Source organism: Lycorma delicatula, chromosome 4 (genome assembly GCF_047948215.1).
Source record: "Lycorma delicatula isolate Av1 chromosome 4, ASM4794821v1, whole genome shotgun sequence".
Lineage (NCBI taxonomy): Eukaryota > Metazoa > Arthropoda > Insecta > Hemiptera > Fulgoridae > Lycorma > Lycorma delicatula.
The window spans coordinates 122,206,876-122,234,702 of record NC_134458.1 but is presented as its reverse complement, the minus strand read 5'-3'; the positions used below and the strand labels follow the sequence as shown (position 1 = coordinate 122,234,702).

General features: G+C 28.6%; 1 protein-coding gene across 2 annotated transcripts; it reads right to left on the bottom strand.

Moving 5' to 3' along the window:
* Positions 1 to 1,835: 1,835 nt before the first annotated feature.
* Positions 1,836 to 27,815, bottom strand: LOC142323835 (putative nuclear transport factor 2). 2 transcript variants are annotated; one of them, XM_075364106.1, is made up of 5 exons: positions 27,544 to 27,815; positions 18,841 to 18,912; positions 12,983 to 13,081; positions 11,043 to 11,184; positions 1,836 to 2,174 (listed from the first exon to the last, which is right to left on the bottom strand). In XM_075364106.1, the coding sequence occupies exons 1-4, from the start codon at positions 27,649 to 27,651 to the stop codon at positions 11,071 to 11,073; spliced, it is 393 nt and encodes a 130-aa protein (XP_075220221.1). In that variant the 5' UTR covers positions 27,652 to 27,815; the 3' UTR covers positions 1,836 to 2,174; positions 11,043 to 11,070. The 2 variants fall into 2 exon arrangements, with proteins under 2 accessions (XP_075220221.1, XP_075220220.1); XM_075364105.1 differs by lacking the exon at positions 11,043 to 11,184 and having other exon boundaries at positions 27,544 to 27,813.
* Positions 27,816 to 27,827: the final 12 nt, after the last annotated feature.

Here is a 27,827-nt window from a genome sequence, read left to right as displayed (position 1 = left end):
AATTATAATTAAATGGTCTCACAATACTGGAAGAAAGAAAAATGAGGAAACAAGTGGTTTAAAGTTCAAACCAATCCAAACCTAAAAGTGATCAATCCAAACCTAAAAGTGATTCTTGCCTTTAAATGAATTTACCTTTTGTCATGAAAACTAAATTATACTGCCAATCAGCAAGATTACGTACAGCAGATCAAAATCCAGCATACAAGATTTATTGAGAACTTTTATCACACATCAAATTATATTATATATATCTATTAGTAATCGTATATTATATATATCTATTAGTAATCGTAATTAGTTATCAGATCATAACTGTAACGGGGGTAGTTGACTGGTCACTAAAATACAGCAACTTTGTAATGGTTAGCTTGTATGGCTTCAAATACAGTTGTGGAACTGTATATGACTAATGCATGCCTAATGTAGAGTTGCTTTGAGTTCACACATGGACATCCTGAAGATTTGGTGTCCCAACAGTATTTTTGCACTTTTTGTAACATTTAACAAAAAAAAGAATATGCAGTTTACCTTTTTACAAAAATAAATAAATAATGAGTATATTTAATTAACTGAAATTTTATTTTAAAATAAATTTTGACAACTTTGTTTTTTCAATATTTATCATTAATGTTGAAAAGAAATTAAAAAAGATATCATTTACTAAAAAAAAAAATACTTTCAGCGGCTCATCATGAAACATTTTTTTTTTTAAAGAATACATAATATTAATCAATAATAAATCAATTTTAATCAGTCAATTATAATAATTTAAGTAGTACATTAAATATTTATACATTTGCATAAATATAATATAATCCATTTGCATATAACAATCCTACAATTAATTAATTTCAAGCATAAAAATTTCAACAAATTTCAAGCAACAAACATGTGAAAAATAAATGCTTTGTAACAGATTTATATAAGGTAAATAATATAGAACTGAGATTACTAAGGATTCCTTAGTATATTTAGTCATTAAAATTTAATAGCAACTCTTTATGTTATTCAACAAAAAATAATCCCAGCTTTTTATAGTCTGCAACCACTGCCCATATCTTATACTTTCCATATGGTAAACAATTAATATGAAAGGGATCTGATGGTAAACAATTAATATGAAAGGGATCTGAAATTCAGTTCAATCACATAGTAACAGCCAGTTACTAACCAAAAAAAATATTACAATAACATTCATTGTACACCACCTTTGTCTAAGTTAAAAGTAAAAAAAAAAAAAAAAAAAAATTAACATTAATTAGTAGTAGGTTATGAGAAAAGGGTGGGTCAGGATGTTGAGACTTCATGTTATTTATTAAAACAATTTTTATGAAAAATATACATATTATATTTACTATTAAAATATGCTATTAACACTAAGCAATCTAAAAATCAGTCTTTAATTAATAGCTAATTAAGCATATATGTATATATGTATTTATTTATTATTACTGTAATGTAATATAATTATGATAATTTATATTTTAATTCATCCTTGGTAATCCCAGAAAATTAATGTTCTTTGCTAGTGTTACTATTAATTTTAACAAAAAACAAAAAACAGTAGTAGTAGTAGTAGTAGTAGGGTGCTTAATTTTAATAATATTTATAAGAAAAAAAACTACCACTTTTACTTAAAATAACAAACACAATTAAGGTTACCTTTTTCCATTTTAAAAAATAATTAAAATTCACTTTTAATATTTAATATAAAAATAAATGGTAATAAGATAAATAACATACAAATAATATGCCACTTTTATGATGTAATTATTTATTGTTATAATAGTTCCTGCTAAGCAGTGTTAAAATAATTAAATTCAATTCCACAATCACTTGTGAGTCTTTTAATTTTATTATCTTTTAAAAATATTTAATAATATTTCCACCAGACACAGTTAATTTGATTTACGTAATATAAACAAAAATAATTACACAAATTTTTATTATTTAAACAAAAAATTATGCGTTTAATATAGAAACTACTGCTTAATTATATTAATCGCATAAAAGATTGTTTATTATTTTTTATTACAATTTATGTGTTTATGGATCAATTAAGCAGTGTCGTGGATACCCAGACGGAAGATATCATGCTGGCAGTAGAACGAATTGCCCAATTGTTTTAGTACAAAGATTTGTGAATATGCATGAGGAGGATCTTCGTCTGCCTATAAAAAATAATGAAAACATGTAACCATTAGTCAAATATATATATATATATATATAAAAATTATAATTACAGTAGTATTTCTGTTGGTAATGAATATTATTTCTGTTGGTAATGAATATATTTGTAATTCATCTAATTTCTTCATATGACCTTTCTGGAGCTTTAATTTAACTCCACATGGCAGCTGGGACCATTATATAAAAGTATAATTTTAATTTTTATCATTTTCAATCTAGTTTCAATTTTAATTAGTTATTAATGTAATGTTGGATTTCTTGAATTTTTTTACAGCTTCATCATTAAAGTTATGCACTTTGCCTACCAGGGCAGACTACTACTTACAAGAAGAATTTAGTGTGCAAAAGTATGCAAAAAAAGAAAATTTGATAAAATTTTGAGGTTTGGAGACCATGGTGATCGTTCATACCTATCCACAAACTCCCTGAACAGGGAATTTATTAACTCCTTATCCAACTGCAACCAAAATTGAATGGCATCAATGACCCATACAACATAACATTTTTTAATACAGTTTGAAGATATCGTCAAGCAAAATGATAAATATGATATTTTAAAAATTAGGTAGGCTTATCCCCCACCCCTGAATGAAATACATAAATGAAACATACTAAGATAATGGAATCAAATAATAAAAAAAATAAGATACTAAAAGCAATTAAAAAAATTCCTTCACACTTTGAATAAAACTTAAAACAGAAACAATGTCATATACATAGTAATCATCGTGTAAAATTTCATCCAGTTTAGAGAAATCAAGCAAAATCCATAACAATGTGCATATATGCATACATCTATCTATCCTTCTTGAATTTTTCAATGCTGAAACTGGTTTTGATATTCAAGATTTTGACCTGATTACAGCTTTGTAAGGAAAAGTATGCTAATCAGAGTAATTATACATGGTGATTACAAATGAAATATACAGTTTTGATAGCTTATATATAAGAATTCTTTAAGTTTTTATTTATAAATATTCTACATGTGCACCATTTGTAACATGACAGATGACATGGTAATCAAATTCATCCCAAACATGTGCAAGCATATGCTGGTCAACAGTAGCAACAGCATTTAAGTCAATAACAGGAAGTAGTAGCAGTACAAAAATTTTGCCTTTACATAATAACCCCCATAAAAAGTCACAAGGCATTAAATTTTGTGGTGGCTTAAACCACCATGTATTTCTCACTTGAATTGCCAATCCATTGAAGTTCATCCAGATAATCTCTGACAGTGCCATGAGGCAGAGCTCCATCTCGAGTTCAAGCATTAGCTGTTCACCTAGCATGTCCACATAAATTACTCTGATTACTGTCACTTCATGAAAAAATAACGGCCCGTACACTCTCACGAATTGTAGTGCAAAACAAGTTCACTTTAAGGGAATTGCGTATATGGTGTAAACTTTCTCTTAGGCTGTACTCCATATTTTTACATTATGTCTATTAACTACCACTAATCTGAAATGTACATTCAGCACTGAAAATTAGGCGATGAGAAAAGCCATTGTCATTTTCAACACATTCCTGCAACTCCACACAGAAATGTTTGTGTAAGACTTTATTGTCGACATTTAGACTTTGTACTAACTGCAGTTTAAAAGGAGTCATTTTCAAATATTTCTGCAGAATTTTCCACTCAGTTGGATGAGGAATTTGCAATTCTAAATTTTCTGATCTAGTCAATTTGCCTGGCTATGTTGATACACATCGCAAACATAATCAATTTGTTCTTCTGAAACAGGAGGTCTTCCAGTACTTTCTTTTTACACAAACACCCGTGTTTAGAAACTGTTTATCCTGGTCATAGATTGATTTTCTTGTTGGTGGTGATTTACCATATTTTGTTCTGAAACATCGCTGCACGACAATAATAGAGTTTGTTTTGGCTAATTTGAGTACACAAAAGGGTATTTCTATTGCAGTAATGACTATCTTCCAGACTGGTAATATGACACATATCAGTGACATTAGCAGCAGAGCAGATATACCAACATAAACTTTAAATTCCCTGTAAAACTATATCATTTATTGTATTCACATACACCAGTTTAATTTTTTATAAGCTATCAAAAGTATGTATTTCAATTAAAATAACCATGTATAATATGAAAAATGAAATAATTTATTAATGAAATAACCATTCAATTTTTTAAAGGTATGAAATTAACATAACAGAAACTGAATGCAGTATTAAAAATTTTTCCCCCATAAATATCCTAAAAATTTTTTTTCTCAAGATAAATATAGTACTACTAAATGTTATGGAACTGTGAGGTGGTAAAGAATACATTTAGCACAATTTAATAGAAGAATTGTATAAAATATTTTTTGTTTAAATCAGTTTTTCCTGCTTTACGTTCTGTTACATAAGTTAAGATTAAATTTTGTAATTAATGAAATGGTAAATAGGTGAAATACTAAGAAATATAAGGAAAATTTTTCTAAGAGACAAAGTAGGCTTATTATATATATGTATAGAGCAGCAATCAACAACACCTTAGGTCAGGTTGATATTTTTAAACATACTGAACTACATTAAATGATAATTGTTACTCAAATTAAACTGTTGAAAATTAAATTTCACAACAATTTTTCTGAATTTAATGAATTATTACTTTTATACAGTTTAATTTAATAGTAATTTAATTTTTTTTAATCCAATTTAAAAAAAATTGTTTTTTAAAGATACTCCATTAGGAAAAAAATATAGTGATTTTTCCTCAGTAATACTCTATATTACAAAGTAAAAAATACTGTGATGTTTGTGACAGTTATGAGTTGCCTTGATTAAAATCTTTTAAAATTGTAAAGTTTTTCTTTATACACATTCAATAGTTAACAGCTCACAAGAGGTTCAGATATAAAACAAAAACTAAGAATGGAGACCTGTTCCTCCCCAAAATTATAATAAAGAGAGGATTTAGTTGTTTACTTATCAGAAAATATAACCCTGTATTATAATAGAAAGGCCAATCAACATAATTAGTAATTGTGTCTCAATTCAGAGAAGAAAACAAAAAGAAATTATTTAAAAAAGTTATTTTATATAGTCTCAATAAGATTTCAGTCGGTTGGTTTTATGAAATGAAAAAAGAAGCAATTCTACATCACCGTTTCATTATTTTTTTCTAAACAAAAAAAGTGATCCAATAGGAACTATTTTTATCATGATCCCAAGAAAAATTACAAATAATTACAAAGGCTGTAGCATTCCATCAGTGAATCTAGAAACTCACACAAACAATTTAGTAAAAATATTAAGTAATCAAAATGTTAACAAAACTATACTTCTAACAAATCACTGAATACAGGTTTCATAAAGTTCACGTTTCAATGAAGTAAAATTCTTTTCTCAAAGACAAAGAAAAATACTACATATTTAAAAAAAATGTTATGCTCAACATTGTATGCAAAGTAAGATTTATAAAGCCATGTCAAGTATATATCTGAAATCATTACAAATCTATAAGGAGCAATATAAAACTGAACCCATAATGAAACTAATATCCAACACACACTATTTATGCAAGACTCACATAATTAGTGCGTCTAGTGGATGAATATGTTACTACTGATTGTTGCTGCCGTTTTTCAGGTTGTTACGTGTCAGTGTAGTATATGTTTTGTTGCAGTGCACTATTGTGAATGCAGTTGTGTTTGTGCTAAAATACCTTATTCAATCCAGGGGTGGATAGCTACAGTTGAAGACTATATTTGTTCTGGATCGTTTGAAGAATCACGTTAAGTATTCATTGAACAATTTCCGAAAGCCTGTATTTCAGTGAAGAGTAGCATACACGATTTAGTTAAAAAATGGGTACAACAGGTTTGGTTTCAAATGCAAAACGAAAAAGGCAACCTTCCGTTAGGTCTCCACAGGCCATTGCGGATATTGAAAAGAGAATTACTGCCAATCTAAAAAAATCACTATGCAAGTTATCATCATCCCATTAATCTGGTGTTAAATACACCCTTATCGTAAAATTCTTCATGAATTAAAATTGAAACCATACCATGTTTCAACTGTGCAACAACTGAAGGAGATAGACAAACCGAAATGACTTGATAATTGCAAGTGGCATCTTGAAAACATAGTTGGTGGACAGATAGACCCGATGTCATATTTCATATCAGACAAGGCATGGTTTCATTTATCTAGCAATGTTAATTCACAGAACCAGTACTTGATGGCGAGGAATCCTCACGAGATATTCAAGTGTCCACTTCACGATGAGAAAATTAGTGTTTGGTGTGCCATTTCCAGTATTCATATAGTGGGACCAATATTTTTTGACCAGACTCTCAATGTACAAGTACCTCACAATTTCTGAAGAATTCTATGTGCAATTAACTGATAATGAAAAATAATACAGCTTCTTCCAACCAGATGGAACCAACCAACCAGTGTCACACATCAAACGTTTCATTGAATCATGTTCATGCAGCTTTCACAAATGAATGAGCTGTCAGCAGAGGATGGTGGCTTCCATATTGCCCAGTTATCTACTTGCGATTTTTTCCTTTGGGGCTACTTAAAGAGAGAGTTTATGCATCTAATCCCCACAATAATGATGAACTTAAGTGAGTGTTCAACAAGAATCAATGCAACTGACAACAACAACTTGTATCAAGACTATCAAAATGATCAGTTGAGCACAAAAGTGCATCGATGCAGGATGTTAATTTTGAATATCTTTTGTTACAATAAAGTGAATAAATGCAACATTTAAATTATGTTTAATGTTTTTCTTATTCAATTTATCCGTATCATTCGTAAAATTTCATTGTAACATAATCTACCGGTTCTGCAGTGGTTACGATATGGGTTCAGTTTTATGTTGCTCATGTGTATTAATGAACATTTTCCCATAAGGTATTTTTATTGTGGAGACAACTAATTTTTAAATAGTTATGTTAAATTTAGAGGTATTATTGGTTAAAATAATTTTTAAAATTAATATTAGTACATAAAAAGAGAACTTTCTTTTTACTTCAGATCAGAAATGAGGAGTGCAAAATTTTTTAACATTTTTAGCACTAAAAATAATGTTATATGTAGAAAGTAAAAATAATAAATAACTATAGGAGAAAATAATATTCCAGAAATGAGACAAGAAACACATAAATATTGGAACATAAGTCGCTTACAATACAAAACTGCAAGTAGAATATGACAATGCACACACACAAATCCTACAACCCTACTGTAAACAATTGTCACCAAGTGTAAAGAAAGTATACTATTGTTGTATGAACACATAAAAAGGAAATACATATATTCTTTCTTAAGTTGTTTTTAAATAGAACAGGAGTAAAGTGAAATTTTGTATATTGGATGTTATTGAACTATAGATTGAAACAAACTATACTATTATTGAAATTAAACTGTCAACTGTACTGACAGGTCTAATTAAAAAGGAACAGTATGGAAACAACTTAATGTGCTCTTTGCTACTTATGTCCAACAGTGATGTAATATTCAAACAGCATAGTCTTAGAAAGCATCACAAAATCATATTAGTTAATAAAAAAAATCTTATGCAGGGAGCCTCTAATTTTTTTAAAAATTAAGTAATAATATAAAAAAAATATTATAAAGCACTAATGATTCATACAACCTTTACTGTTCACTAATTACGTTATTATTCAAAAGTAAAAATGAGTTAAATCTGGAAATATTATATTTTGGAAAATGTTTATTAAAAAAATTTCAATTTCTACAAATTGTAAAAAATATAAAAGTACCTGTAATTAAGTAGTTCTTTTTTTAAGTTATATTTTAGCTTAAGTCACTTCAGGCTTTTTTTGTAGTTTTATTTTTATAAAAGAATTGGAGAAAGTAACACTTTCAATGTCATATACTTTTAGACACATAATAAATCAAAATATCATGAAAATGTAAAATTTGTCAATCAAAAATACAATATTGTAATAGTACATCATTCAACCACAATTCAAAGTATATTACTTTACAGCAGAATATATAATTAAAAAGAAAAAATTGACAATTTGTAGCTTTCTCAAGGTAACATAACTAGCTAAATAAACTAAAAGTTATTTTTAGCCAAGAAATATTTCTCCTAAGGTTAGATAGTAATAATAATAATAATAATAATAATAATAATAATAATACTTCTGCTACACTGAGTTAATGAATGCAAATCTTAATAAGCATTAAAACAAAATGCAAACAATAATAAAATATATAAACATTAAGGTTAAGCTATACAAAAAGCAAATGTAAACAATACTTAAAAATAAAAAAATAAATGAAACTGTATAAATAGCCATTAATACTAAGTATAAATTATCAATGCTTAATAGAAAATATATCTATATAAAGGATAATTTAACTAAAAGACAGCACAATTGCACATACAGTTAAGATAAACAAATTTAGTATTAAAAAAACCTTTATTAACAAAAATGAAAAAACTAAATTAATCCTACAACTGGTAAAGTTGCCAAAGCAAAATGGTAAAATATTAATGATGGCAGGCAGAGCAGTAACATCACAGTGTGACTAATTGAAACATTTGATTGAACAGCTGACTGTGGTCTTAATGTTCAATTTACCAACAGAGCTGGCTTCTATGATGCCCAAGACAACTCAAATGTAGTTTAAAAACAGTCACTTTTTGGTTATGTTTCCTGTTGTGACAGAGTGTAATTATAAATTTGTTTATATTGATTTGTAATTATATTAACGATTTAAATTATTTTAAATTTAAAGACTTTATAAACATTTTTTTACAATTTACATCTCTTTAAATGAATAGATACAATATTAATTTGAAAATGAAGACAGATATAAGGCTTAAAATAGTAAGAATCTAATGTGATAAATGGGATTTTTAATAACTGATGACAAAGGTGATTTTGTTTTGGCTGAAAATGATCAATTTGTACCTAATAATATTGTGATATATCTAACTCTGACATTTATGTAAATGAAGACTAGAAAATTATTAATCCCCCTTAACTAAAAGTGTAAAACATTATAAAAAAGAAACCAACTTTTTTATTGTATTAAATTGTTAATCTTTTGTCACGTTTACATGTAAAAAAAAAGAGGAACCAATTTGTAACATTTTGAAATTTAATTTAGTCATTTCAATAGTTTTATAATTATATTTAATAATTACAAACTGTATTTTGTTTCATGAAAATGAGAATAATAAATTCTACAGAAAAAATTGAGGAATGTTACTGTTATCTATATTAAATGGAAATTTAGTATTTCCTCTTGTTAATTTTATGTGCTATATGATATATGACTTATAAACCATTTTTATTATTTTCCAAACCGATTGTACATGACCTTGAAAAAACACTCACTGCTTCAAAGTTATACCTTTACCAACAGGGTTAACAAGACTGAAAAAAAAATATAGCAACATTACATAATTGTTTTATCTAATACAAGCATTAGCACTGAAAGTAGAAATATATATTTCCCAATCTCACCCACATGTTCAATTTCAAATTGAGATTCCTAATCCACTTAAGGAGCTGCTCTTTAAATGAGCACCAATAGCATATATCATAATTTCACGTAAATGAAATACAAATTTTTGATAAGAAAAAATAAATTTTAAGATTTGAAGTGATTTGCTTGTAAGACTATTATTACAGGAGTTAATAGTTTTGATGTTGTATAGACTTGTCCTCAAGCTTTGTCTTCAAAATAATAGTATTGTTTACACACCTTTGGCGTTTATATTATACATGATCAGTTCACTCCTTATAACAAAGAATTACATAATGTAATCTATTTATAACAATTTTCTCTTTTATCCCTTTTTTCAGTGATTTCAAATTCCAATAGCATTTTTGCTAATATAAATATCATTAATATTCTCTCACAGAAATATGTAAAAAAATAAACCTTAAAAAACTGTAGTAGGAATTTTTAATATTCCTCTGAATAAAATTTTTATTGCTGTACTAAATAAATATTTAAATTTATTCAATAATTTTTTTTTTAAGTTTAAAGAATATTTTTAAATATTGTGCAATGAAAATTAAAAAAAAATTAGATAGCAATAATTTTTCGCTAAAAAAAATTATTCTGCTAGATTTTACTCATCTGATTTAGATTTAAGCTTTAACAGATTTTTAAATATCTTCAAACACATATAATGAACATCTTATTAAAAAAAAACTACTTTAATTTTACCAATTATTAAAAACAAAAATGAGAGAATATCATGTACATTGTTCATATTATTAATAAATTGTATAAACATTAAACAGAAACTACATGAACAACCTAATTCATTTGATTATTCATCATTCCACCGGTATGCCCCAAACCCAATACACTAATATACTTATGATGCAAAATTACTATAAAACTTACAACAAATATGCATTAATTTAAATTTGTAGCTCATAATCTACAAATAAAATTACTTTTAGATATGAAACATCTACAGAACAAAAGTTAATTACTATATTAGAAAAAAACCTCCTCTACCACTTGTTTAACAAATGTAAATAAAAAAAATAGAGAGAATTAAGTGCAAACTAGACAGCTAAAGTTCAGTTACTATAATGCAAGCAAAGGCTGTTGTATGTACTTTAATAATTCTTATTCATACATCAAGTACTTGTAATTAAATAACATTCACAATAATGTTCAAAAATTAAAGCAAAAAAACTTAACAATACTCCAATGCCATTAAACAAAAGAGAATTATATTTACAAAGTATTGTTTCAAGCAAGTGTATAAAGGTATGTGCAAGTGAGAACACAAAGCAAACAAAACTAAAAAGAGGGATTGCATGGTAAAACATTTAAAAATTTTTTTCATTAAAAAAGAACAAAAATATATATCAACCTGATGTCTTGTCATTAGATGCCAGAGGCTAAAGGCTGTTGTGTAGCGCCAGTCTGAATAAATCATGTTGAACGTAGAAACTCGTGCCAATTGGTTTCAGTACAAACGTCTGGCTGTACGCATGAGGTGGATCCTCGTCTGTCTACAGTCACAAAACTGTTCTCAATTCTGAATGTTCAAAATAGAACATCCAAGAATAATAAGTTCCCATATTACATTTTATAAATGAATTACAAATGATAAAATGCAGTTACGATTTTTTTTTTAAATAATTTTTTTTTTTAAATGCATCTTATCACGTTTGCTGAATATATAGTATAAATTAATTATTATAAATATTCATAATCATATTACCAATTGATTCACGCATGTATTACAATCTTTACAATTTTCTTTGGACTATAATTAACCCTTTTTGAAATGCACTAAAAATACTCCTTAAAATAAAACTTAATATCAGGCACAACAATTTTAGTCACCATAAGAAGTTGCAGAACAATGGCTATATGAGTAAATACAACAAATTTAAATGCTATTTTAGATAGTTCACTTAAAAAACATTTCAGCCAATTTTCTGAAAATGGCATAGCCATGCTCAGAAGTAACAAGCATCCTATGCCAGTATTCTTACAACAAATGAAGAATAACAGTGAACAAGCCAAGCCTCTTTGAAATTAAAGTGAGATTTAGCCCAAAAAAAGTGGCAATAACTTTCATCATTACAGAACGGTTTTTATAGAAAACATCATTCCTCTTGGTGAAAACAACTTGTAACTAAAAGTTCCTTTCATACCTTAACAAAGCACAACTGAAAGTAGCAAAATGCAGCAGCAATAAATACACTTACTTTCAGTGACATGTTTTTCCTTTCCTGTTTTTTCCACTAAGTTTCTGATTTAAAATATTTCAGAGGTACCAACTCTTTTTCTTTACAAAGTTCAAAGACATTTGTCTCTTCTCAGAAATCTCTTCATGCAACTAACCAGACTTAAAAACTATACCTTAAATAACAAAATACATAGCTTCCTGGCTTTAAAACCAATTATAAGGGAAAATCGGAAAAATCTGATAAAAAACTTGCTCTAAATTTATTTACAAATAATACACTTTACAAGTTATCAGAGAATTCTTTAAAACTGTCAATAAAATAAAAAGGATCAGATTTTTAACCCACTTTTCATATATACCATCTTCTAGATCATGCAGTCTGTGGAATTTCTAACATAAATAATTTTTCTTCAGAAGAGATATTCTTGATTTTTGTCCCTCTTTCAGTAGAAATTTTGAGTCTTCTAAAGAAAAGGGGTTCAGTAGTTACCATAAAAATTAAGCCATTATTGAGAAATGAGCAACTGTTCATAAAAAGAAAGAAAAAATATTTTAAGTCTTCAGGAAACTCATCACAAAAATAATAGGCTAGCTCTATAATTGGCTGTAAGCCGATTAACTGAGAGGCTAAATAAATATATTTGCCAAAGCTTTGATGATAAAACATTTCTTGTGATGTATTCCTTCAGGATGCATGATAAAGATAAAAACCATAGGACAACATATTAAAGGACACAATATTTCAAACATTATACACAATATTTCAACAAATTATGTGATAAATTTATAAAAGTAATAAAAAATCAAGTATTTTAGCTAAAGCAATTATGGCAATCATTTTAAAAATATCTGGAGAAAGTATAATATATTTTTACGAACACCTTCCAACAAAGATTGGGTACAAAGAAAACATTCAGTATCCCACTAAACTAGTCTACTTATAAATTAGTCTGACAGTATAAATGAATAACAGAAAATACGCATACATAAAAAACTATCAGTATACTTATTTTCCAAATATTAGTCTACATGAAAGATTAAGAACTATGTATATAACTGGAAGATCATATTATTCAACTTATATAAGTCATCAGAACATTTATATCACTCACCTGCAATCGACCTAGTACATTAATAAGAACCCCACCATCAAACGTTGGTTGTGAATCAACCGCTGTTATTATACGATTTATTTTTTGAAAAGTTAAACTCTGAAAACAATATTCAGAAAAATTACAAATTTAAAAATAATAATTGTAATCTATGTATTAAAGATATACACAAATATATTGTTGAATTGTATCCTACAATGCTTTCTGATAATTGTATTTTGTTTAACTTTATAGTGTTTCTTATAAATTACTGGTTGTCAAATTTTTCCACAAATTTTCAATTAGTGCAATTTAGAAGATTACAATGATTATGCTCTACCATTAAAATGTCTAATAATTATGCTGTTTAAATACGACTAATATCCAAATACTGGCATGGTATAGACACAATAAATGGTCACATAAAACATAAATAAATGGTCACACTAAAACATGGTCACATAAAGAAAATAATAAGAAGGAAGATGGCCACAAGGAACATTCCCTAATTGCCATTAAAGAGAAGTGATACGAGGATGACATAGACACATTGAATCCAGGTAGAGATGACAATTCGTCTTGTAAAGGGATAACTGGGAATTCAGGAATTAAAGGGCTCTAGGATCAAGGAAATTTAGAAATATGTGGTTTTTTGGGGGTTTTTTAGGGCGAAAAACACTTTCATGTTATCATTGCCCAGACATAATGTATTTCGTGCATTTGTTTTAAAAAACTAAATGTTAAAAATTCACAATAAAATATTAATTAAAAACATTTAAGATCAATCTTATGTGAAAAAACCTGTAGCGTATGTTGAAGATAATAAAATTATCATCTGCTTTACAGCAAATGACATAAATAGCAAAAACACAGTAATTCAAATATCTGAATATAAACAGACGGCCCTAAGGAATTGTAAAACATAAGATAACTTCATTTCATTATCCACTAGAATTAGTTTGCATGTTAGCCTCTAACATGCGATGTTTAAATTTGATGCAATTCCACCCAACAGATACAATCCACAAGGATGTGGTGCACTGTTAATTGGCAGTCACCCTAGTGTGTGTGTGTGAGACTGATATTCATCAGTCAACCTAGTGTGCCTTACTCGCAAACAGCGGATAATAACCTCCTCTCGACAAGTTATTTCTGCATGAGGAGCTCCATGGTGAGACAGTGTTCTTAAAGGATGAAGTTTATTGTTCATGGTGGCATCCCATTCAATTTTCCACTCATCATGAACTACCCTCTTCAAGAAACAGACAAGACCGTTAGAAGCAATGCAACTGGTAAAAGAAGGCTGAAAACAAGCCTCTTTTGCCACACTGTACATGCACTCATTGCCTGAAATTCCTATGCGTGGCTGGGGATCCAGAAGAAGCTCACTGTTGTATTACATCTAGTCATTTGCGAAATAACACAATGAATCTCACAAACAACAGGATGTCTGGAGTATATATCACTAACTGCTTGTAAGGCACTCATGAAATCTGAGCAAACAAGGACATGCCAAAATTTTGGGCTAACCATATGTAAGGCCTTATTAATGGCATACAGTTCTGGAATGAAAATACTGGTGATGCTGGGAAGGTCAAACATTTATGTCCAACAAAACACAAAAACTACAAAACCACAACCAACCGAATTAGCGTTTCTAGAGCAGTCTGTATAAAGTGTAACATCAGGATTAAAGCTACTTATAATATTATAATTTTTTTTTGCAAAGTTAACTGGATTAGTGATCTTTTTATCATATTGACAAAGATCAAAACAGTAATTAATGAGAGAAGAATGCCAAGGGGGTAATAACACGGAACAACAGTAAGGACTGGAGGTAATTGTATATGTAGAGCTGAGAGAAGGCAGTTAACTCTGATGCTAAGTAGAGTAGTAGATCTCTGCTATTCTTCATATCGAATCAGATGTTAGTTAGAGAACACCACAAAGTGTTTGATGATTTTGTTGCACTTTAATACAAGCTACATAAGTGCAGATCATTTGATTCTGTCTATTGGAAAGGGATGCTCATCACTCTCCACCAGTAGACTTACCACACATCTTAATAAATACAGATAAATGAATGATACCACACAGATAAATGAATGATATATGGAATCTAGCATTCTAAGAAAGGTGATCCGAGCAGATGAATAAGCCACACAGCCGTAATTCAAGCTGGAACGGACTAGAGCTCAGTAAAAGTGCAACATGCATACTCTATCAACTCGTCATCAAGTCAAACATTTAAACTTCAGTTCCTTTAAATGTGTTTCCCATGTTAGTTATTGGTCAAACCACATTCCTAAAAATCTAACCCATGTGCATGCTTCAACTGGTTCACCAAATAAAAACACTTGTGTCATTATTCCTTAAAGCGTGAAAAACAGATGCATTTCATTTTCTCTGGAGAAAACATGAATCCAGCCGTTTTACACCACAATTCTAAATGGGTTATTGTATTTTGGAGCAGCCTCTCACTAGTGACTAAATGTTCTAGGCATTACATAAATTGAGAAATCAGCAAATTAAGAACACATAACAGGTTCTCACTGTTTGTTACACAGTTTGTAATACGATTTTTGGCTACAGCATATAAGGTAATGCTACTTCCCAGTACTATACTGTTATCTAGTGATATCATCATTCCTACTCGAACTCGAAAAGACTGACTGCTGAGGAAAACCCCGATAAATGTAAGAATGTGCAATATTTACTTCATTAAACAAATTCTATAAGTAAATAGAACTACCTTAATTTTCCTAATACTGATAGAGTCTCATCACAATTTCAGTTTTTTATAATTACGATAATCATAATTAATTAACTGCTCCATACTACCCAAGTAAATTTGATAAATTTAAACATTTAAATAAATAGCAAAATAAAAATTGTAGAAGATTCACTTATACAGAATTTCTAAGATTGTAGAAGTGAATCTTCTCCAATTTTTATATTGCTATTTATGCAAAATTTATTTTTATTTTGCTAAAGTACGCTGTCCATTTAGTTTTTTCAACTGCATGATGACATTATCAAAGTAAAAAATCATTAAAGAAGATTAAATTCTTTCCTCTTTGGACAGGTTATTTTTGTAAATGGTACGTACTTAGAACCTATGTGGAATATGCAACATAAAAAGTTAGCAATCTTCTGAGACAGTATATTCTAAAATGACAAAAAAAACTCCAGTTAAAAAGAAAATAAATAAAAAGAACTGCTCAGCTGCTTACTATTAAGGAACATTTTTTTATTTATCAGGAATCTTGCATGGAAACACAAACACACAGCTTTAAATTGCATCTGTGCTGAGCAATAAATAGATTATTGGTTCCAGTCAATATTCCACTACAATTGGACAGACTAACCAGAATTTTATAATGAACTTTCATCACAAGAATACATTATCATGAAGCAATAAAAAAAGTTGCAAAATCTTAGTTACCAAAAATCAAGATCAGAATGATTGCAAGAATAATTAGATAACAACAAAGTGGGATATCATACAATGAGACCCGAAACCTTGATTAAACAGTTGGTTTAACAAGCACATGAGTGCATGCTCATATACCATCCAAATGCTTACAGGGCATAGAACTTTAATGGTATTAACAGATAAAAGAACAAAAATACAGCATGAAATTAAAATGGTAAACAAGGTGATAATGTAAGACACATTTTAAAGCTGTAAAGTATCAACTGATAAGATACGTATGTATATATTTTAACAAGATCGATATAACGGTCCTGAGTAACAGATTCCTGCCAATTAAGTAGATAGTAGAAAACATAATAATGCAAGAGATCCAAAAAGGGACTAAAAGAAACCATTTTAGTAAACGTAACAGGTTCACTTAACAGTCGCTTTTGTAATACTGCCCACTGATACACAATAAACCAATGTTTGTTCCATGAGAAGAGTTACCGGTCCAGGTTAAGGAATGCATGGGAACGAAAGGGCTTGGTTGATCGTTCTCATGCTTCAAGCTGGATCCAGTCCAGCAGGTAAAGAAGATAAGAGTATAAATACTCCATGGAAGACCAGTTAAAAGGCAGTTCTGCAAACCAGTCTAGCAAGACGTTACATCAGTTCTGCAAGGAGAGGCTGTGATGTGAATCTGCAAGACGTCAGTCAGAGAGAGTATTCTGCGAGGAAGAAGCGAATTTTCAGTGTGAATTAAGTTCAATACGATTAAGGTGATGCCACAAGTAATTCCAGTAAACAAGAAATACTATTGGTGAGTTACTAAGACTACAAGTGAAAGAGATAATGTACTAAATTTTATTCATAAATTGTTAGGGTAGTTTTATTTGTGAACAGCAAAGGTATCTGCAGTGAAAGAATTTTATACTTGTCTTATCTATGTATTATTGTTATTAATACAAGACTAGTGGTTAAAAGTGTTATATCTTTTGTCAATGGGTCTGAATTCTGGTTTTCATTATTTATTTATCTCCCTGTATATAAATCCTGATGAATATTTTAAATTCTGCTTTGTATGTAATATTGTATGTTTATTGACATTTATGACTTTGTTTGATATTGACATGTAAAATTATTGTTTATTGTTGCTATTATTGTGGTTGTAATTACTATGATTAATATTTGTTTATTCACTATTTTTCATTAATTGTGTTATTATTACCATTGTAATTACTATTGATTTGTCTTGTTTTACTTATACTTTTAAACCGACAAACTGTAATTATATAAACATCTAAATTGTCAATCTCTCAACATTCTGACTGAGCCGCAAACATGCAAAAAAATATATATATATATATATATAAATATTTATATAAAGAAAAACCACCAAAAAACAGTAACAGAACTTAGAAATACTAATATCAAAATATATATATATATATATATATATACAGATACAATTTGAAAAAAAAAGAAGAAAAAACTAAGATTATGTCTTATCTGGTTTTTTTTTACATAGAATTGATATTAGAAAAAAGAAACAATAGCGAAATAAACATTTTATTTGGACTGATCCATAATTGTAAATTATGTAAATTATATTAGTATACCCTATTTGACACACATGGTATGCTACTTCAAAGACAAAAAAATAGAATTGAACTAACATTTCCATGGAAGAATCAAAGGAAGTTTTTTGTTTTGTTAATTACCTAAAACTTAAAGAGACAGTACAACACAGTTATGAAACCAGAAGCCACATATGAATCAGAAACACTCTTCGACCTGAACGAACAATCAAAGACAGAGACTCCAGAGAATCAAAAGAATTGAAAGACCTGTATCAATATAAAGTACCAGAAAGATGGACAGTGGTGAATTGTGCCCAATAAAGTCATGTAAAAAGAGTTAGAACTCACCACTGATAGCAATAAGAGGAGACTACACTTCTTTGGACATACCATAAGGATGCAAGTTTCAAGACTTCTGAAACAGCTAGTATCAGTACAATCTGGACTTGAAAAACACCAAGACAGGATGCAGATGGATTAGAGATATAAGAGAGGACTGAAAGAAATTGGCCTTACACCAGAAAATACCATAAGTAAGATAAAATTAAACAAGAAAATCAAGAACAAAAAACTCGCTACACACTAACAAGAAAAAACTTACAAAACAAAACATTTTTAACACTAGAAAGGATACAAATATCAGAACGTATGAAAAAGTACTGGGAGGACTGCAAGGCCCAAACAGTCCCATTGAAGAGACTTGGATAATAGACTGACTAAAGTGATCCTATGCAGTCATAAAAGAAAATAACTTTAAAAAAAATCGGGAACTAATTAAAACAATTTTGTAAATGAAGTTAACAGTTAATTACTTAACATCAAATAGATATTTTCATTAAAATAATTAAAAATAAATAATTTCAGCACAGCTAATAACTTACATTTAGTTTTTCCATAATTTTTGCTGCTCCCTGCAACTGCATACCTTCAAATGTCATAAACGATGTCTCTGCCTGTAAATAAATCCAAAAAAATAATTCTTTCAATATTATCGTAAACTGTACTTAGGTTTATATTCTAAAATACTGTTAACTTTCATTTAATTCCTTAAAATCTAAATATCATATGACAACTTACTAGTATATTTCACCTTAACAAGAACAACTGTATATGTAATAGATAGTGCCATTCACTATGCAGATTTTCAGAGGCAATAAATTCAAGAGTAATTCAATGAGATTGGTTAAATGCAAGATTTCTTTTAAACACTGAAAAATTTACAGCTGGGCTAGTTTATCAAGATTTGATAATAATGTGTACAAAAAAAAAAAAATCAGAAGAATAAATATGAACATTTGGTCAAAACAAATTAACAGATATTTTGGACCAAATTTTTTAACATAAAATATTACATACTCAACAAATTTAGAAATGTAGATTTTCATTAATGAACTGTTTTTAAAGAGTACTAGTATAATATTTCTCTCTTTATAGATATAAATAGAACACTTCCATGAATCATTTAATGCAATTAAATTAAAATTCTGATGAAAATTAGCAGGATAAACCACATGTTTATAAAATTTTCTATTAAAACAGTAATTTAACTAAATTAATATCTCAACTATCTTGTTTGCTAATAATACATATAAGTAAAAATTAGCAGAACAAAAAAAAAAAATCTTTATTATATTATAATTATAATTAAAGAGATTTAATTTTTAACAAGTTTTATGATTTTAATTTTGGTATCCATCAAAATGATAATAGGGGTGCAATCATGTCTTAAAATAAAGAGTGACAAAATTTCAGTAATTGATAAGCACAAACGTACTAGAATATATACATATTATAATATATGTACACCTCAGGACAAACATTAAACCAAGCAAACTAGAAATAACAGTAAATAACAAAGTGAACAAGCATTATAAGAATAAGGATACTTCATAACTAACTAACGCTATCCCAAGGAAGATGATCTGGGAGGTAGAACAATATTAGTTGACATTAATAAAATAATTTGCTTGAATGGTTAAAATATAGTTGACTATGTATTGTTAAAATAATAATAGAAGCTAAAATAGATTAATTATGTATAATTTGAATCTTATGTACAATCTAGTTAGTCATAAGTTTGTAAAAAGAGAATGTAATGCAATCAATTATAAAAATATATAGACTAACACTATTCAATTTCACGAGTGATTTTATATTGGATATTATAATAATAACAATTTTATTGGCATTTGTTTATTTTAATATTAAATCATGATAATAAAAATGTATTTACGGATACACAGCAATCAAATTAAGCATTATTTAAATAACATTACATCATGGTAATGAAGTATTTGTAACAAAGATGTTCTCAATGTTTACTGGATTAGGACAAAAATTTCAATCTACATACATAAACAAATATTGTTAAATGAAATAAATATATTGAAGAAAAAATTTGTGACCTTAAGAAAAAAATTATAAAGTATAGAAAGCACATCAACTAGAGGTGAATGTAAAACTGGTTTTAAGACAACACACAATTTATTAGCAGTATATGAATAAGAAAAAAAGCTAACAAAGCACTGAGTAGCTTGTAAGAAAAGGGTTACAGTGATCCCAACCAATAAAGTGATTTAAAAATAACGTAATTATGTTTTACCCATAACATTTTACTTAACAGATATTCTACCTTTTTGTATATCAATACTCACTGCAACCTCAAATCAGAACATATCAATAAGTAACATTACTTTACAATTTTCATAGAAATTTTGATTTTCTCAAAAGATAATTAACTTAAGCCAGATAATAAGCAAAAAACAATTTCCACCTGTTCTTGACTGAAATTTTACTTATATCCATTATAGCAGTTAAAAATTCTACAGTACATTAAAAACTAATTGGAAAAAAGAAACAAAGAAAATAAAAGCAGATTCCACAAATCCTTAATATCCAATGCCTTTATAATATGTTTGTTTTATTAACTTACAAATTCCTCAATTTTTTTTGTTTGAATTTTCAAACCAATTAACCAAATTTATAAACCAATTATTTTAAGGCGATTCAAAACTTTATAGATAAATTAGCTAATTATTATTTTTACAAACTGGGTGGTTGTTTTTAAATACCTATAAAAGAAAGAAACTGTGTGCTAAATTGATATTGAAATAAAACTGCAAAGAGAAACAGAAAAATGTACAATAAAGGTAAACTTTCTATCATAAAAAAATTAAACATTTACCTAAATTTTGTTAACAAAGAACCCAATTTTATGATGCATTTTGACTCTTGCTGCCAATCTTTCTTGAAGGTTAAGATTAATCTTATCCTACCTACCTTATATAAATGGTGTGACAGCCAGTTCACACAGGAATTTAAGTGCCTAGATACAGTTATACCTATAATTACCTAAGCTACAGTTGATATATATTTTAAATGTAGATGGAAAGATATTTTTCTAGTGTTATGTATAAAAGCTTTTATTATATTTATTTAAAACAAAAAATAATATATATATGTACACAGGTGTCCCAGGAGAATTCTGCTAAACTTCATAGGTGTATTTCTCTCTTTAAAATAATGAAATAAAAATCATACAAACATGGGTCTAAAAACAATTCATTAGCAAGTTATGGCTAGTGAAAGATTCTGTCCAGATTTCTGCTGAAATGATACTCTACTGAAATTCTGGAAAGGTAAATTAAGGAGCAAATTTACGGTTTTTTATGGTTTTTGATCTGAAATGTGAAAAAAATAGGTCCCAGAATTATATCACCATTATTTTCTATGAAGTAGGGTGTAATAAACAAAAAAAAATTGAGTTTAAAAAAACCGTTTTTTTTTTGCTTTGGTGTGAACTAACTTTGTTAAATCAGGAATAAACAAATAGAACTTATAAGTTAAATTAATAGGGAATTTAATTCTGAGAAATTGATGTAAATAAAGTCAATTAAATAATAGTACAAAAAAATAATGTATTCTTTAATGAAGTACAATATATACCAAAATGGAAAATACTGAATTACAAATTTAGACTAGAATGAACAGCCTTCTATGTATTATTGGATAAAATTGTAAAAAGAAACTAAACTTCTAAAACCAAATAAAATAGCATAAATTATTCTTACATTACATCAACTGACAAAACTGTCTGCAATCAACCTAAAAACACATCTCAGCGTGGCAACTACAGATGAAATAGCATTTTCTGGCATTCTTGGGTTGTTTTTGATTTCTTCAATGGCCCACGATTCTTTATAAAAGTTTATTTGCATTTTTTGATCTTTGTGTAAACACTAACACTATCATACATCCTCACAAAAAGAAATTCAAGGGATTCATATCAGGTGATCTAGCTGGCCATAGTAGAGGTCCACCTCAACCAATCCAGGGGTTAGGAAATATTTCACTAATGAATAACATGACCATAAAAATGGACTGGTGTGCCATTATGTTGGAAATACATATCATTTTTGTACAAAGTAGAACATCCTATTCTGAAATACTGAAAGAGGGCAGCAGCTCTTTCAGTAGTTGTTGCCCTTAACAACTACTCATTCACATTTTGCTCATTCACATTTGTTTCCTGTTCAGATGTTATATTAAATGTTCTGTTTTCCCTTAGGTGCTGGTGAGTATCTGCAAATATTTGCTGGGTAGAATGGTTTCAATTGAGAAATCTCCAACAATATTCTTCAGCGGCTCATGTAGCATATTGCAGTTACAAAAACCATAAATGAAATGAATGCTGGCATATACCTGATTTATATACTTATGTCTTTCATTACAGAACATTTCACTTACTAATTATTATCAACAGCTTTTAGAACCAGTGTAAATGAACTTCTTAATACACATAAATCACAAATGCACACTTCACAAATTAAATCAAATTTTATATTGAAAAGTAACTTCTCAATAACAAATACAGCACACTGAAGCAAGATTTTGAATCAAAATCACAGCAATGTTTGAAAATTTTGTTTGTAGAGCTTTGCTTTCTGGGAGATTAAACACACGCTACAATACTGTATAGCATTACAGTACCCCCAGCGGGGAATTAATGCACTAATATATGAGAAGACTCAGTGAGCTAGATTCAGCAAGTATAGCATTTTTAAACATTTTACCCTCAGCTCCTTTAAATGTACTACCCATGTTAATCGTTGGTCAAACCACATTCCTAAAAACCTAACTCGTGTGCATGTTTCAACTGGTTCACCATGTAAAAACACATAGAGGGTCAGTATCTTCCCTCAAGCGAGAAAAGTAGATTCATTTTGTCTTCTCTGGAGAAAACGTGAATCCAGTCATTTTACACCACGATTCTAAACAGGTTATTGTAGTTTGGAGTAGCCTCTCAGTAGTAACTACAGTTCTAGGTTTACATAAATTGAGAAATCATCAATAAATAAAGAACACATAATGGGTTTTCTCACACAGTTTGTTATACTATTTATACCTACGGCAAATAAGGCAACACTTAGGACATTTCCCTGTAATATTCCGTTTTCTAGTAAGAAACTTATGAGATATCGTCATTGCAAAGGACCAACTACTGAGGAAACTCCTGATAAATGCAAGATTTCCTTGTATACTCCATTCATGCGGTTTAACAGAAAGGTAACCAACCTTCATTCGATCAGGAACAGTAGGAGCAGAGAAAGATAGAATGAGTGAGAACGTAGGTACATCAACGCCAACCCCCAAAAGTCTTAAAGAATAAGACTCCCTGTCAAAGGAGTCTATTAATTTTGAATGGTTTAAACAAACAATATAGTAGATTGGGATATCAGTGTTCTTTGGTGGTTGGGTTTTAATTAACCACACCTCTCAGGAGTAGTAGACCTGAGTATGTTCAGGACTCTACATGTTTACTGGCACATTTACACTTACATTTGCAGCTACAGGACTGGTAAGCCAGTAGCAATAATTGCATTTGTACACACACAATCTGGCAGCAGTTGAAAATAATGGACAAAATAAACGAAACAATTTCTTACAAACAACCTTTTACAATTTTTTGTTTTTTTGTTTTTAGTTTCTAAATATATAGGTCCTAATATCCTAATATCCTATTACAAGAATAAATAAATAATATATGTATATTATTTTTGACACAATTTAAGAAGAAAATACACATGGTTATTATTGAACAAGTTTTTTTGTTTCTATTTAAACAGATATGGACAGGCTAATGTTCTATTTTTAGAATGATCACATTTTCTGGACTATTACCAGTTTGTTAAGTACATTTTAAGCATATTTCACAGTTTATGTAATGCAGTTCATGGAAAAAGTGAGAGCATATTTTTACATGGAAAAATAAAAGCATGCTCTCCTTAGGGCCAACAGTAATAAACAAGTTTTGAGTTGGGGGGGGGGGGGTTCAAAACACATAAACTACACCAAATTAAAAAAAAAATAATTATAAATTGATTTTCTTTTAATGACATAAATTCATCTTCAATCAAGTAAGTACAATAATTTTTCACGAATTGGTAATACTGAACAAATATTTGAAACAAAGAAAAATAAATATCAATTCTGACCAAATATTCCATGATATACAATGATCTTCTGACCAAATATTCCATGATATACAATGATCTTCAAGTATAATTAACCTGTACATCAAGAGTTAAAAAAACAGCAGTGCACAGTCTTGCTTGCTAAAACGGCAGTAATAATTTTAAAAAAAAATTTCTGTAAGGTATATACATAATAATGTATGTCAAATTTCTGTAAGGTGTATACATATAAAATAATTAAAAGAAAATATTTAGATGGAGAAAGAAGAGCCCATGATTGGCTGGTCCAAAAATGGAATGATAGTTATACTGAAGAACGACATAATCTACCTCTTAATTAATTTGCATAATATCTAGTACAAAATTCTTTAACAGAGGTTGAATGATGTAGTCTTAATTCCAGAATATTTAACCTCAATACCACAATCTCTCGACATTTATTTATAAACCATTTAAAGAAAATAGAGGGAATATTTATGCTGAGTAGATGGGTAAAGGAGCCACCAACAGAATACCAGATTACACAATATATTCAGAAATAGTAATAATTAACTTATGCACCTCAAATCTGTAGACTGGAATTGAGGATATGTGACAATCAACAGACAAATATTAACTTTCATTCATTTACAAAATTCACTAGCAATGTGGAATAACACTATCATTAAAAATAATAAAAATTCTTAATATTTATACAATCATTATTCCTAATAAGTACATAGTAAACAGTTCAACTAGTGACCAATAACCAATTCCCCCCTTCCCCCCAAGAGCCCTTTCCATGAGATGAGGATGATATGTATGAGATGTAAATGAGGTCTAGTCTTGTATTAACTTAGGCCAACCATTCCTGAAACGTGTGGTTAATTGAACCCTAATCATGACACAGGTATCCACTGTCTAATATTCAAATTCATGTAAAAGTAACTAACTTTTATTAGGATTTGAATCTCAGAACCTTTGACTTTGAAAATCGGCTGCTAAACAAGTGATTTACAACAAGTTTACCACTAGGCCAGATCTGTCTTAATATTTCTTAATAACAAATCAAATATTTTAATCTGTTTTAGTAATAGCAACATTCTGCTATATAATCATAATTATGTACTACCTTTTTTCTTTAATTTTATACAGAATCTGCAAAAGCCCAGTAGATATAATTTCCCATATAATTTAAACACAATAATTTTCTTGTGAAATTTTTTTTAAGTCTCACTGCAAAAGCAGAATCTTTAAAAAAAAAATACTTTGGTGTGTACAGACTAGGCATACATACATCAGAACCACAATTAATTATTAATAAACAATCATTTTATTTAAGGTACATGTATAAGAAGAATATAATCAAACTGCAGGAAAAATATATCGTAATCTAATTATGAAGAAAAATTATTTATTACTGAATTTCTAATACCATGAAATATTCAAAATGAAATCGAATTTTGCCAATATGAACCTACTTTGTTTTCTAATATAATTAAAAAAAAAAAGATTATTCACCTGGCAAACAATAAGCCGGCAAACCCAACTTTTCTTATTAAAACCTTAAAAATTATTATTCAACATTAATACTTTTATGAGGGTTCATTAACTATTATTTAATAAAATGGTAGATATCAGCTGTATGATATTCGAGAAGCTTCTGGTTATCTTTTACAGCTCTGTTAAACATCCTCCCTTATGGAGCTTCTTATCCTATTTGTGGTGAGTGTTCTTATAGTTTATTACACCAACACACCAGGATAAGATACTTAGTAGTCAATACAACCAAATAGTGACTGGAAGATAGTGTCAAAGAGTTGATAACATTAAACTGGTCTGAGTTTCCTCAAGCTGTCAATCTTCTGCACAGAAAAGCAAGCCAATAATTCTGTGTGCCATCCCATCACACACACACTCTATGCAGAGAATGTAAATACATATAAATGCAAATTTGTTTATTATTTCACGATACCTAATGTAAATGTACAAATTTTATGTCATCAATTAAATATGTATTACTAGGCCAGTAGTTATGTGATGCATTTACAATGAAATAAATAAGTTAAATAATAACAGAAAAGTAAGCACAACATTTAGCCTGCCTAAAATTCCATAGTTTATAAAATTACCTTAGACTACTTACAACTGTATCCACAATTAAATGTTTTTTTGGCTTTGGAACATATGTTAACACAATTCTGTGCTTGCATGACGGTCTTATTTATCTGTAATGCATCTGGTTCAACATCTACTGATTAGAAAGAAAAAAAGTTTAACATTAGCTTAAACAATGGTTTTCATTAAAAGGGATTCACTACCTTTGTCTTGTTTAAATTGGGAGACCTACAAGACTTTGTTTACAAAAAACATTGCTCTAGCTATTGGCATAATATTCTCATTTTACTTCATACAACTCAATTTCCGAAATTAATTCATGATCTTCAATGACATCATTTGCCTTGCAAATATGCAATTTACTGTTGTAATTAGGATAATGGTTTTACATTATTAAAAAAACATTACCTTTCACAATAAAATTTCTCTTCAATACGGTTTTCAAACTAAATTTGGTGTTTAAATGTATTTATTATTAAAACAAAATATCAATCAATCACCTGCTGTTAAATGAGTTTCAATTTTATTTTACCTATTTTTCAATTCAATAAGTTTGCTTTAATTTATGAATCAGCAGATGTAAAACAGAGTAGTTGATTTTAAAGAAAGTATCTAGTAATTGTTTGACACAGGGCAGTTCAAAATATTCCAAAGACGCTATACTTACAACTAATAAATATGTAGCACATCCAACAAATACTGATGAATCAGAAAGGGTGTTCTGTTTCATTCTACATTTCACATATATAAAAATATAAGAAAACGAATAAGTTCACATTGAGAATAATAAACATTATGTCAATAAAACGACAAAATATATTAGTTTAAAAAAAAAAACAAAATTTTTGTCATACCATAAATCGAAACGAAATCAAGGTCTCAGACATTCTTGCCATCAACTATATCCCTGAAACTTCAGTAACTTAATACTGCAAAAAGCTAAAAATGAAATTAAAAAAAAATCATATTTCGTAGAAAAGAATTCAGATCAATTGCTTAAACAATGATACTTACATTATATAAATTTATCAAATTGGGTCTTTGGGTAGGGTCATCAAAAAGTGCATAGTACTGTTGGACGAAGCCTTTTCCAATAGCTTCGTACGCCGGATTAAGCGTCATTTTAATAACTATTAATAATACAAAAAATTATACAAATTTTTTCGAACTTCTGACCAGATATAAGCAATAATTTCACGTATTTTTTTAGAACAATTCACTATAAACGCATGGCCGAACTACAGAATGTATCCAATGGCTTGAATAACGTAAAAGATTGGAGGTTAGCATCAGTGATG